This window comes from Pelodiscus sinensis, chromosome 22, assembly GCF_052426305.1.
Source record: "Pelodiscus sinensis isolate ZL-2025 chromosome 22, ASM5242630v1, whole genome shotgun sequence".
NCBI classification, from domain to species: Eukaryota; Metazoa; Chordata; order Testudines; family Trionychidae; genus Pelodiscus; species Pelodiscus sinensis.
In genome coordinates, this window is record NC_143073.1 from 12,535,052 (window position 1) to 12,548,773 (window position 13,722).

The 13,722-nt window shown below is 59.1% G+C and overlaps 1 protein-coding gene across 2 annotated transcripts in view; it reads right to left on the minus strand.

The window, feature by feature from the left end:
- Positions 1-13,401, minus strand: part of IGSF9 (immunoglobulin superfamily member 9) — a 53,133-nt gene extending 39,732 nt beyond the window's left edge. Inside the window, exons 1-3 of one of the 2 annotated variants that reach the window (XM_075907210.2) lie at positions 12,886-13,401; positions 11,219-11,607; positions 9,906-10,097 (exon numbers count right to left, since the gene is read on the minus strand). In XM_075907210.2, coding sequence (XP_075763325.2) covers positions 9,906-10,097; positions 11,219-11,276 — 250 coding nt within the window. In that variant the 5' untranslated portion in view covers positions 11,277-11,607; positions 12,886-13,401. Of the gene's footprint in view, positions 1-9,905; positions 10,098-11,218; positions 11,608-12,383; positions 12,549-12,885 lie in introns of those variants that run through there. The other variant, XM_075907211.2, reaches the window with a different exon arrangement.
- Between the last annotated feature and the right edge of the window lie 321 nt (positions 13,402-13,722).

Sequence of the window (13,722 nt, forward strand, 5' to 3'; positions counted from 1 at the left end):
ATTTACCTTGCAAAGTTAGATATGGTATTTTACCTTTTATTTGCTTGTAATCACTTAAAATCTTTCTGTACTTAATAAACTTGTCTTATTCTTTTATCTCAACCAATCTGTATTTGGACTGAAGTTTTACAGAAACTTCATTTGAGATTTGTGCATGTGATTTTTATTGACAAAATGACTGACTTTTTATGAGCTTGTTCAGGAAGGCAGTGGGGAATCCAAGATCCACAGGTAATCGACAAAGATGGATCAAAGGGACAGACTACAGCCATATGCGCAAAGGCTGAAGGAACTGGGTGTATTTAGTTTGGAAAAGCAGAGATTAATATAGCAGTCTTCACACACTTGAAAGGCTGCCATATAAAAGATGGAGAAAAGCTGATCTCTTTTGTCACAGAGGGCAGGACAAAAGGCAATGTGTTCAAACTACAGCAGAGCAGATTTAGATTAAATCTCAGGAGAAACTTCCTAACCTCACTGGAAGTTTTCAAAAGGAGGCTGGAAAGCCATCTGTCTTGGATGGTTTAGACCAGTGGTCCCCAACCTTTTGAAGCACAAGATCACTTTTTGAATGTAAGTGCAATCCAAGATATAAGTCAAACCCAAATACCCTGGCCCCGCCTCCTTTGTGCCCCTTCTCTGAGGCTCCGCCTCTGCTCATCCATCCTCCCTCCACCCCCATCTTCCTTCACTTTCACCAGGCTGGGGTAGTTGGGGTGGCAGAGGGGATTATAGGTGCAGGCTCTGGAAGGGTGTTTGGATGCCGGGGTGCCTGGGGCTAGGGCAGGGACTTGGGTTGCAGAAGGGGGTTCATGACAGGGGTAGGGTTTCGGGATGTGAGTACCAGCTGGGCCCTGCTTATCTCAGGTGGCTCCTGGGTGGTGGTGCAGTGAGGCTAAGGCCCTGATCTTGAATCACTCCCAAAAGCAGCCGGCAAACTCCATCCCAAACTCTGTTGTGCCCCCTCTCTGCTCTGTGGAGATAGGATACAGGGTGGAAGAGGAGGCACCCTGACATCAGCACCCTCCTCTCTCTCCCTTGCACATCAAGCATGAGGCTCCCGGGCGTGGGGGGGGGGGGGGAAGGAGGAGAGGAAGCTCTAAAGCAAAGGGCAGGAGATCTGCAGCAGGCTGGGGTGGGGCAGCTCAAGTCCTGTGCTTGATAACCTCTTGGCCAAACCAGATCCTGATCGACTGGCTGGTGACCACTGGTTTAAACCATTGGTCTCCAACCTTTTTAATCACAAGATTATTTTTTGCATTTAAGTGCAATGTAAGATCTACCTCAAACCCAAACACCCCTGCCCTGCCTCCTTTATGCCCCTTCTCTGAGGCCCTGTCGCTGCTCACTCTGTCCTCCCTCCTTCCCTGATTCTCCCTCCCTTTCACCAGGCAGGGACAGAGGGCTGGGGTGCAGGCTCTGGTCTTGGGCTAAGGGATATGGAGTGTGAGAAGGGCTCTGAGCTGAGCTTGGAGCAGGGAGTTGGGGTGTAGAGGGGGTTCAGGGTGGAGGTTCTGGGAGGGAGTTTGGGTTCAGGAGGCTTAGGGCTGGGTCAGGGGTTTGGGGTGTAGGAGGGGGTTCGTGACTGGGGCAGGGGTTCAGAGCTGGCTCCAGTTGGGCACTGCTTACCTCAGGTGGCTCCTGGGTGGTGGTGCTGTGGGGCTAAGGCAGGTTCATCCCTTCCTTATCCCTGCACCACTCTCAAAAGCAGCCAGCAAACTCCCTCCATCCCAAGCCCTGTTATGTCCCCTCCTTCATTCTGTGGGGATAGAATACAGAGTGGGAGGGGGCACCCTGACATCTGCGCCCCCTCCTCTCCCTTCCCTGCTCCGTACAGCATGCAGGAGGCTGGGGGAGTGGGGGGGGGAGCCACTCTAAGGCAAAGAGCTGAAGTGCTGCGCTTGATCCCCTCTTGGCCAAACCGGTCAGGATCACCTGTCAGAGGCTCCAAGACCTACCAGTAGATCCCGATCGACTGGTTGGTGACCACTGGTCTAGACCCAACAAAGTCTGCTTCTTGCCAGGGATTACACTAGATGACCTTTGTGGTTCCTTCTAACCCTATGATTCTAAGCTCTGTTGGCAAACCTAGCTGCAATGTCCCAGAGACGCAGGTCACAGAGTTTAGACATGCACCTGGCAGGGTGTCCTGCTGGGTGTGTGCCCATCTGTTAGTAGTGTCCATTCCTGAACTGGTGGTAGGTTATGCCTGCAAAATATGCCTGCAGTGTCATGCACATGGATATGCCTGTGCTCACCAACCCTCTGCCCCACACCCTGCACTCAACCCCCCGCTGAGGCTGGGGACACACCAGCATTCTGCCCCTGCACCAGCCCCTGGGCAGAGTGGTCGTGGCAAGCAAGGCAGTGGCAAAACTAACCTAAAACTCCACAGTCCCCAAACCAGAAGTGGGTAAAACTCAATTTACCCAGGTTTACTCTCAATTTCATGACTGGACCTGTGGCACCCATGGAGAAGGGCACTGGCATAGACCAGCCAGTAGTGTATTAATTGCCACCTGGCCTAACCCTGCGCAGAGCAGGCCCCGGTGAGTCGGTAGTGCTGACGTGCCCCATGCTCCCCATGCCGCCACTGACTGCCAGAGGGGTAGCACTGCGGGGTGCTGAGGGGAGCGACAAGCAGCCAGATCCCAGCCCTGCTGTAACGGTGCCCAGTGCAGGTGCAGCACATGCCCAAGTGTCCCCTTTGCTAACGCCTTGTAACTGCCTGTCAAAGGAGACGTTGCTCCTGCCATTCTGTTCTGCAGCTTGGGTCCATTTAGAGCAGCTCCTGGGACTGCCTGGATTTAGGCCCAGGGCTGCTGGGAATCCAGGAATCCCCTTCTCCCCATCCCACACTGCGCCTGCTTGCTGAGAAGCCAAGGCCTGCAGGCGGAAGGGGGGCAAGTGGTGGGTGGGTACTGCAGGAGGGCAGGGCCGGATGGGGGTGGGTGGGTAGCAATCAGTGAGAAGCTCCAGGGGAAATCCCCTCCCCCATCCTGGTGCAGCAGCCAGTCTCCTAAACAAAGGCCCCATTGGAAGGAACTAAGCCCTGCAAAAAGAATGCAGTGGGGGGAGACCCCCCCTCCCCCAGCCCCTCCATAATCCTCTGCACTGGCTCCACCCACTCCTTCCCCCTCATTCACCAAAAGGATTGGCAACAAAACATGATTGACCTGAGCAATCCAACCTCCCATTGCTTAGCAACCACTGTTCAAAGGGATACAAGGGAGGCTGCCGTCCCCCCCACTGGCTGCGCCGGTGTCTGGCGGGAGCGGCAGGGCAGGGTGGGGAGGAGGGCAAAGCTGGGTGGCTGGGGGGATGGAGAAGACAGAGGGCGGGGCCAGTACTGAATGACATGGGGGAGGATGGGGAAAGGAGGGCAGGACAGAGGAAGAACGGTTGGCATAACCCCCAGGCAGCAGCACTGATGCCGCATCCTTGTCTCAGGCAAGGATTTATTTGGGGCTGAGTGGCTGCCCCCTTCATGCCCCACATTCAGTTTCCTGCAGTGGCCCGGGAGAAGCTGCCCCACTTTTGTCCATGGTGCGCAGGCACCATTTGGGCAGCAGTTTGGTCTGGATTAAATCCATTGCCACCCCAAAGCAACCCCATGGAGCCATCCCCAAAATAGGCATACAGAGGCTGGCAAGATAGGGCGCTTGCCACCAGGCCCTGAGAGAGAGAGGAACACCACGCCCTGCCTTAGCCAGTCCAGTCTGAGCATAGCAGTGCCCAGCCGCCAGGCCGAGACGGGGGCAAGGAGCTGTGTCTGAGTGTGGGGACTCAATTAGGAAGGACTTTGTCTAGTGGCACTAAGATCTTGTGTCTTTCTTGGGGCCTCTGGGCAGGGAAAGTGACTCCTGGCCCCTAGGTCCCCACCTGGATTTCACAGGGGGCAAGACTAGCAGCACATGGGAGCACTGAGGGAGCAGCCTGTCAAGACACAGCCCAGAATCACAGTTTGCCCCAGACCCAGCAAATGCACCTGTCTCACCAGCAGCTGCTGTATCCTGCCCAATTGCCTTTCCCTGCTCACGGGCATCACCTCGACCAGCATAGGTTGAGCCACTCAGCTGCCTCTGCGGGGGAGGTCACAGATGCGACCCCTTTCCAACCACGGCTGCCCCTCCCTGGGGTGATCCCTTGGCAGAAGGAGTGTGGGGGGCAGCCAACCCAGAGAACAGCTTGCGCTGGAAAAACTCAGGGCCCCAGAGCCATCACTTTGACCAAAAGGAGCAGGAAGACACACAGGGGCTGAGGCAGGGTTCTCCCCACTCAACTGGGAGAGTTTGGGTGCGGGCTCTAGGGGGCAGGACCAGGACCAGGTGGGTCTGGATGAGGGCTCTAGGGGGCAGGACCAGGACAGATGGGTCTGGGTGACAGCTCCAGGGGTGAAGGCTGGGACAGGTGGGTAAGGAATCCAGGGGCAGGTGGGGCCTTGGGGAAAGAGAGGATGTGGGTCAAGGCCAAGTAGGCAGGTGACTCCTCTGTGGGCTGACAGCTACAGGAGGGGTAAAGTATAGAGCAGGTGAAAGCTGTGGGGGGAGGGGAGAGTGGTTAATGCCACAGAGATATGGTATGGACATAGGGCATAGCACATATGGAGGTTAGGAATGTAAAATCCCATTTAATTAGTTAACTGGTTAAATGTTAAGTTTAACCAGTTAATTGATTAAATGGTGGGGACAGGGCTGGAGCAGCCCTCTGCCTGTGGTGGGCAGGGGCTGCTCCCCAGGTACCGGGTAACCATTAGAGGGCATAACCTTGCAGAGGCCAAGGTGTGGACTGGGGTGGGGGGGAAGGTGGTTGGGGGAGGGGTATGAGTGGAAATGGGTGTCGGGGTGAGTGGCATGCAGCGGATCTCGGGGGTAGGGTGAGAGGCACGCGAGGAGGTGTCAGGAGTGAGGGGATGCGGCATGCGGGAGGTATTGGGGAGAGGGTTGTGGACGCAAGGGTGTGTCAGGCCAGGGGGCTGTCAGGGGTGGGCCGTGCCACATGAAGGGAGCATCTGTGAGGGTCTTCCTGGCCCCCATCCAGCCTCTCCCACCAACGGCTGCAACTGTTTGGAAAGCGCCATGTGGGAGCCGCGGCAACAGGACCGAAATCCTGGCCTGATGTCCCTGGTCAAACTGTGGGTACCTCCCGCTGACAGGCCACGCCCCCACCCCGACTCCTGCCTCACCACCCCCAGCTGCCAAAGAAGATTGAAAATAAGCAGCCAGTTGCCATGGGAACAAGCGAGTCACTGAGCAGCCCCCACCCCCCAGCACAGCTCTGCCCTGGGCCCAGCCCCCTCTCCCTACCACTGCATCTCCCTGGGCCAAGCGCCCTCCCAGCTCCTCTCCCTGCAGCACAGCTCTGTCCTGGGCAAACTGTCCCTGGCAGCTCCACCCCCCCTCACACTGAGTGTGACTCCAACTTGTGACCAGTGACCCTCATCACTGCATCCCCTCTGCCCTTGATTGGGTCCCTCTGGAGGGTCTATCCATCCAGACAACCAGCTTTTCCACGGGCCAGCCCCAGGCTCTCTCCATGAGTCAAACCAGGCTCTTCTCTTTCCTCCATCAGTGTGGGCATGTGGGGAGGTTGCTGCGGGAGGGGAAGGAGTAAGAAGCAGGCAGGGGTCTCCGTAAACCCCTCGCTGCCCTCTTTTTGCCCCATTGTGTCAAGCTAGCACTTTTCCCCAGCTGCACTGCAGTTGCCCCCAAGGGTGGATCTTGGAGTGTGCAGGGCTGCTGGGAATTGCATTCAGCCATGCTGGCCAGGGCAGGGAGAAAATGTGCCCTTATGGCCGTTGCTGTTGTGAGCAAAGAGAAGCTGTCAATAGCTCAGCCCACCTAGTAATACTCCTCCCCCTGCCCACCATGCTCTCTAGCACTGGAGCATGCTTCCATGCATGGCACTACACCTGCATCATGGCTAATGCACACAGAATTACTGAAGTGCAGCCACCTGGAGAGGCGGTGTGGATTAGTGGAGACAGCAGCCAACACCGCAGACAGGGGAATTGCCTGGGATCTTGAATTGCCTGCACAGAGCAGACAGAACCAAGGATCCCTCTAAGCTGCGTGCTTGCGCAGAAAAATTTCCACTCTGTGCACCTCCTACGTAGAGCTGTACAGCCGCATTAGGTATGGCAGAAAGCGGCAGCAGCCAGGGAGGGAGGAGCCGCAAGCCACATGGTGGGAGGCTGTGGTGGTGGCCGAGGCTGGAGGAACCACGAGTTACATGATGGGAGGCACCACTGTCCCACCAGGTCCTTCGTTAGCCCTGCAGCATCGGCACAGCCATAGGAGATTCCAGTCTGGATTCCAGACTGGCCAGTGCTTCATCCTAGGGACGTCAGCAGTTAAATGGTGGCCCAGCCGGGCTGACATAGCCCCCTGTCTGATACAAGCGGGGCGATGCTCCAACCCCGCTGGGTCTATTGCCCACGGGACCCATTTAAGAGGATTAAATAGGAATTTACATCCTTACTTCATCCTGGCCATGGGGATGGGGTAGGCATTAGGAGGCAGACAGGTGGACTGAGCTCCATTCTGAAGGCAGAGTTTCTTGCTGGTGCTCTGCACTGAGGGGGGGGGGGGGAAGAGTGGGACTCACCCAGGAGCCTGGGGACAACACTCCGTATTTGCCAGCGCAGCAGCAGAGTTGGGCCAAGCTTTTGAGATCAAAAGTTCGTATCAACTGCTCCCTGCCTCCACTATAGTGACTCCCCCCCGATTACAACTGGCTGAAATATAATGATTCTTTTTTACCTAACTCCTCCCCAATTTGGCACATGTTGAAAGCTGCAAACAGGGCATCTGAAGACCCCTGGCTTTTCTTGGTCTGCATTTTGATGTCCAAGTCGCTAGCTTGGGCCCAGGAGGGATTTTTTTTTCTTCTGAAAAGGTGAAGCCCAGCAATTTTTTTGCAGCCAGCCCTGCTCAGGCTGGAGAGATAGTCCTGCTGTCGCTTGCCAGTGCAGCCTAATCTGGGAAAAGTCTGGGGGCACCAGCTCTGTCCCATCCTGCTCCCTGGACTGCTGGAGTCTGCTGTTGTTCCTGACCTTCGGAGCAGCCCGGAGGTTTGCTGTAACAAATCTTCACTGCAGCCCTCCTGCTCTGCCCCAAGCCAAAGCTTTCCGCATTCCCTGCAACAGGATCCTTTCCCTTTCATTAAGAGACGATCCTGTTGCTCACGCCTCCGCGCTTGCAAAGAGCCCCGAAAATCTGCCACTGCTCCACTTTAAATACCCTCTGAGTAGGAGAACATCCCCCTCCCACGCCACTGTCCCCTCCCCAGCAGCTTCTCTCCAAATCCCGCTCCGCCCAGCACTGCCAATTAGCAGCTTTGCCCAAATCCCCTCCCCAGGCTCAACCTTCAAGTGACCCACCAGGGCAGGGCTGAGCAGGCAGCGCAAGAGCCCTCCAGGGGTCCAGGCACAAAAGCGGAGAGAAGGGCGGGCCCAGCCCCAGTGTGTGTGTGAGGGGTTTCAGACGCGTCTCTGAGGAGACTAGTTCTGTTTGCTCCCAAATACTGAGTGACTGTCTGAGCTGCGATTAGCTGGGACCTAAACAGGCAGGAAAATGCCCAGTTCCACAGTGTTCTAGGCATCAGTGAAAGTAACTTAACATTTCTTACAGGCGCTGTCCTACTGCAATCCAGGTCCCTGGTAGTTCTTTAAATAACCCCCTGCTGGCTTTTGCCACCGCTCAGCCAGCTCTTGCCGGAGCTGCGCACCAGGGCGCACCTGTTTACTTTCACCCCGGTTGTAGGACACAATCCTCTCCTGTAGGGGGAACGGTCTGGTACTCAGGGCAAGAAGAGTGGGGTGGGAGCAAGAAATATGGGACCTACTGGGTAGATGCAGCTGATGGGCAGCATCATGACACGAGGCAGCATGGATGTGGCAGAGGGCCGTGACCTGGGGACAGTGAATAGGGCAGCAGGGTGGGGGGGGGGGGGAAGGTTGTAACAAGAGCCAGGGGGCTATGAAGAGAAGGGCAGAGGGTGGGGGTGGTAACACAGGGGTTGTGATAAGGAGCAGTGTAGAGAGGGGGGCTGTGTGACATAGGGCATGGTGGATGGGGCAGCTCCGAGTTGTAACGAGGGCCCCTGAGCTATGGAGAGAAGTGAAGATGGGGTGGGTGAGTGGGAGGTAACCCAGGGGCCATGATACAGGGGCTAGGGGTGATGTTCAAGGCTGTGCCAAGGGCTCCGTGTGGCTCTTCCCCCAGGATCCCAGCTGGTCCCTGAGCCCAGGAACTGCCAGGCAGCCCAGGTGGTGGTTGGCTCCCGGGATAAATTTCCCCCAGCAGCAGCAGGCTCCAGTTGGGATTACGGGATTAGAATGGAACAAAGACCCCAGGAGCAGCATCAATCTGACCTCTGCCCCTGGCAAGAAAGAGCCTTTGTTCGGCCCAGGCGGAGGCGCCCAGCTCCACCGCACAGCACAAAGGGGCCAGCGGCTTGTTCAGGCCCGGACCTTCATCTGCTGCCTGCCCTGCTCCTGGCAGCCACAGCCCCACGATGCCCACACAAGACTCTGTGCTTCACGGAGTCCAGCTCCCCTTAACCGGCCCAGATCGGAGCTACGAGTCCATGGGCCCTTGGCAGCTCTGTTTGGGGAATGGCAGGGCGAGACGCCCCCTCCAGGTTTCCCCTTGCCAAGGGACCAGCTCATGGGCTGGGCCAGGCTTCAGGCCTGCATGGTGCAGTGCACATGCACCTTGGGCAGTGAGACACGCACCTGCAGAGACTATGCGAGGCAGAGACAAAGACCAATGAGGGAGCCACTGAACCACTCCCACTCCAGTGCAGACACCCGTGATGTCATGCTCAGAGCTGACCAGTGCATCTGTCTCACCAAGCCCCCAGACAGGCCTGTTCCCAGGCAGGGGGGGAGAGGAGTCCCCCTGCAAGCGGCGGCCACCAGCAAATCAATATGGGGACCCTCATACTAAGGGAGTTTCCTGTCTCAGCGGGTGCCCATTCATGTGCACACAGCTTCATCCCCTCCCCCCCCCCCACTCAGCGGCTGCTGGGCTGCATGCTGCTGAGAACAGATTCTCCTCCCTCCCACATCAGCACGGAGGCTTAGGCATAAGAGAGCAGGGGAGGGAACCCTGCCTGGTTCCATGCAGGCCCTCGCGGCCTTCCTGGGGAGCTGCCAGCTCCCTCCACCCCACTCTCCCACCCCTTCTAGCCAAGAGCTTCTGTCCAAGCTGTAGGGACAGACCCCTTCACCTCCCTGCCTTCCCCATGGCCACCCCTTTCCCCAGCCAGGCCTGGGCATGTTGCAGCACACAGCCCATGGGGCATGACTAATGTGGCTTGACAGCAGCAGTCCTCCGCTGGGGCCTGGCTGGGGCAGAGGGGAGTGGGGAGGGCAGGAAGAGCACTGGTGTGTTGCACACACAGGAAGAGCCAGAGCCAGCCACTAGACAGGACAGTCACAGGAGGGAATTGGCCCGGGGCTCATGCCAGCAAACTCCTCTGGGCCCCAAGGTGGGATGGGCTCACCTCAGGAAAGGCAACACCATGCAGCTGTGTAGGGCCAGCCCCCCAGACTGCCCCTCAGCCACTGGACCACATGCCACAAAACCGGCCACTGCCCTGCTGCTCCCCACTCACTATGACCCAGCTAGGGTTCCTCCAGCCCCAAGACATGCCAGCCTGGCCTCTCCTACATTCCACCCTGCCAGAATTCTACCTCAAAATACACCAGTGTTCCCTCTGCTCCATCCCAGCCCCTCCGGACTTCTCCCCAGACACACACCAACATCCCCTCCACTACGTCCCAGCTCGCCCGAACTTCTCCTATCCAGATACACACCAGTGCCCGCTCTGCTACATCTCACCGCCCCAGCCTCTCCCAACCAGGGCACCTCTTTGTTGCTGTCCCAGCACGGACTCACCGACGTACTCCGGATCCACGCGTGGGGAATAGAGCCCAAACTTGATGAAGATGGGGAGGAGGAAGCCAAAGCGGACCCACTCGATCACATAGAGAGGGGGGCGTGCCTCCTCTGCGTTCAGAAGGTCACAGCCGAGGATTGCGCTTTCTCCGACACGTCCAACCACGGCCTGAGCCTCCGCCTGGCCGTTACCTGCAGGGTCAGCATAGAGAACTTTCATGTCCATGGAGAGGATGACCCCTGAGCTGCAGCCCACAGTCCCAGGGGAGCCCCAGCTAGCTATGCCCTGGAGCTCAGACTGTACTAATGAGCCCACCGGCATCAGCCAGCCAAGCCCTGCGTTGGGATGCTCCCACAGGTGTCCAGGTTATGCCAGGAGAGCCCATGTGCCCTACACAGCTCCAAATACCCTACAGCGGAGCAGGGTCCTTCTCACCCAGCAGCCTGGAGCTCTCAGAGCAGGATCCAAAGCCCTGAGAGGGACGGGCTCCTGGGGCCATGGGTGAGTGATTCCTGGAGCTTGCCTCTGAGGAGGGAGCCCATGGAGCACCATTCATCAAACAGCAGAGAAAGGTGCCCTGCTTTGCCTGGGGCCCTGGCTCTGCTGTGTGTGCGACACCGACAGAGCATGTTCCATCCCCACACCCCAATTATAATGGAAGGACACCATGTTGGCCCCCGTTTCTAGTGCTCTGTGGGGCTACAAAATGTGTATCCGCATCTGATCTGCAAATGAGGTTCGCAGAGACCCACTTCACTGCCGAATGCTGGGCTGGGGGGGAAAGGTACAGAGTGTGTGGGGGGAGGAGGGCAGGAGAGGTACTTCACCTCTACCCCCGGCCTCCTGCAGCAGGAATAACGCCCTACCACTGCCCTGCAGGCTGCTCGCTGGAACTCCAGGGCAGAGGCGGCACCAGGGGCCCGCAGGGATCCACTTGCCACTATCAGCGAGATTAAGGGAGCTCTGTTGGAAATGCTCAGTCTAACCTGTTGCATGGGCTGATGGGAAGGGGACTACCTCTGCCACAAGGGGTAAATGTCTGGGATCCTCCCTCTCCCTCCTCAGCAGCATCACACTCTCTGCTGTCCATGAACATGGTCCCCCAGTGGAGCATTAGCCTTCTTTGCTGCTCTAATTATGGCCTCACAATTCCTGCCCCCTCCCTGCTGCATCCCCCCAGCTCTGGGGCCTGATCAAAGCCAATTCCAACCCAGAGAAAAGCTCCATTGGGCTCAGTGGCTCGGGTCAGGCCCCTGGTGCGTACAGCCGCCAGCCTGCACTGTACTGCGTGCTGCCATGTGCACCCACTCACCTTCAGCAAAGTTGATGGCGAACAGGCTGAGGTAGGCAATCCATAAGCACCAATTCATAGCACAGTTCCCCTGACAGCTGTGTCACCCCACCAAGTCCTCGCGCTGGCCGAGCTGCCCAACCACAGACCAGGCGGGGTGGGGCTGGGGGGAAGAGGATGGCTGTGCGATGGGGCGGAAGGGTCTGATGTCCTCACGGTGGGGCCCGCCACAACCAGGGACGCAGGAGACCCCTTAACACCGTTCCTAGGCCTGATGGGAAAGTGCCGCTCTTCAAAGCAAGAACCCTTGTCTAGCAGACCAGGTGTTGCAGTGCAGGCAAGATCCAGCTTGTCTCAGCTCCCAGCTGCACCTTGGTCTCCTGCTGGCTTTTAGGAACCCGGAGAAACACCTATGAAACAAACCAGCACAAAACCCATAGGGAACGGGTCACCTGCAGGGCAGAACAGAGGGGCCGGGAGTCCCAGCATGTCCCTGCCCAACTAGACCCAGGGCAGCCAAGCACTCAGCAAGCATTTACCTACCCTTTGCACCCCTTTCCTCTCTCCCTGCTCTGTTAATGGCATGGGATCTAGGGAGCTGAGAGACAGTCCCCCGGCCCCTCTCTCATCAGCCAGGGATTTCGGGGAGCAGGAAGGGGACTAGGGCATCTCCATACTGCAAAGAGAGAGCCTCACTGGCAGCTATCGGGGCTCTCCTCTTCCCAACACACTCCCCCTCTGCTCTCTGGTTCCTTCTTTCATCTTCTCCTCTCATTGCTTCTCTCTCACCCAGTTCTCCCAGAGTTTACGCTCTTACGGGTATAACAGCCCCTCCAGGGCAGGCAGGGAGGGCTCCCCCAGCCAACCCCTCTGGGGCCATTACCTATCGTCAGCCCAGCACTGCGACCCCTGGATAAGGGGAGAAGGCACAGCCCTGCTCTGCCTTTGCCTTCTTTGCTCTCTTTCCAGCTGATGGCTCCTGTAAGGAGAAGTGCACCTGACTGTGGCCCCTAGCTGCCCTCCTGATGGGATGTGGGCATGTGGCTTGGCAGATCCCGACTGGGGAGTCTCTGGCTGTGCTTCCCACCAGGTGCGGTAGTTTCTCCGCTAGCCCCACGCCTGATCCCTGGTGCTGCCAGGACTCCCGGGCACATGCAAGGGAAGCAGCCCTGAGCAGAGCTCCTACCTGGCCGCTGCCTTTGTTCTAGGTCCCGGATCCGATTGCCAGGCAGGGCCCCGCGGGGAGATTCCCCTCCCTGCTTGCAGGCGGAAAACAAACCCAGCAACTTTCCTGCGGGGAGCCAATGCGCCCGCAGCCAACGGCAGAGCCCACGCCCCGCCGCCCCCCACCCCGCCCCCCTGCCATCGCCGAAGCACAACGTTCAAAAACAAACACCGCGGCGTCTGGTGCGGGCAGCCCCCATTGGCCAGGCTCGCCCCCCAGCGCAGCCCCCCGTCCTCGCTTCTCCCTGCGCGCGCCCTTCCCACGGGGTCTCAGCGCCTCCCCCCAGGATGACCCCGGGCGGCTCGGCCCGGCTACCTCTCAGGCCTGGAGCCCAGCCCAGCATGGAGCCCAGAGGAGCCGCGACCCCAGTCCCCCTCCCCTTTCAGAACCCAGAAGTCCGGCCCCAGGTTCCCCTGCTCCCAGCACCAGCGCCCCGCGCCCCGGAGCCCCCCGCCCCGGGTACCTGCGTGCGCGCTCGCCATGGGCACCCTCTCCAGGCCCCTCCCCGGGCAGCGCAGCGCCCAGCGCACCCCGAGCGCTAGCGCAGCCCCTGCGCCACGGTCCAGCGGCGAGTCCCCCTCCTCCGGGCTGCGCTGGGACGCGCTCCGGGACCGGCAGGGCCTCTCCCGGGCAGCCGCATCCGGCGCCACGCAAGCTCCCGGGGGCCCTGGGCGCATCCCCAGCCGGCTGCTTCGCTGGGACGCGCGGCCCCGATCCCGGCCCCGATCCCGCAATACAATAGGGGGCGGCGCCTCCGCTCCCCACCACAAGCCGCCCGTTGCCACGGGGACAGCCAATGCCCGGCCAGAGCTCCGGGCGCCCTCCGAGTCTCCAATCGCCGGGTCCACACGGCCGGCTGCTCCGGGAGCGCGCGGAGGCCAGTCCGGGTCTCCGCCTGGTGGCTGCTTGTGGCCTGCGTGCGGGGCCGCTGGGCCACTGGCTGAGCCCGGGGTCCCGGTCCCGATGGCGCAGCGCGCACGGGACCCGCCGGGCAGCCTGCGAAGTTCACTTTGCTCGGAGCTGAGCCTGTGGGAGCCACTGACCAGGATCAGAGGGGCCAGTCAGGGCTTCAGGCCCTAGCGCCTCCTCGCTCCCTTCCTCAGTTTCCCCTCCTGTAGCAGGGAGCTGGTGTGTGAGCGTGTGCAGCAAAAGGCATTCCCGCTGGCGCCGTGCAGCGGGGTCTTGGCTACACTAGGACTGTCCTCCTAATCAAAGCCCCACAGCCTCCCGTCCCACTGGCAGCTCTGAGGTGTTGGCCCATGTCAGAGCGCCCACTGGCCAGGAGATATCTGTGTCTGTC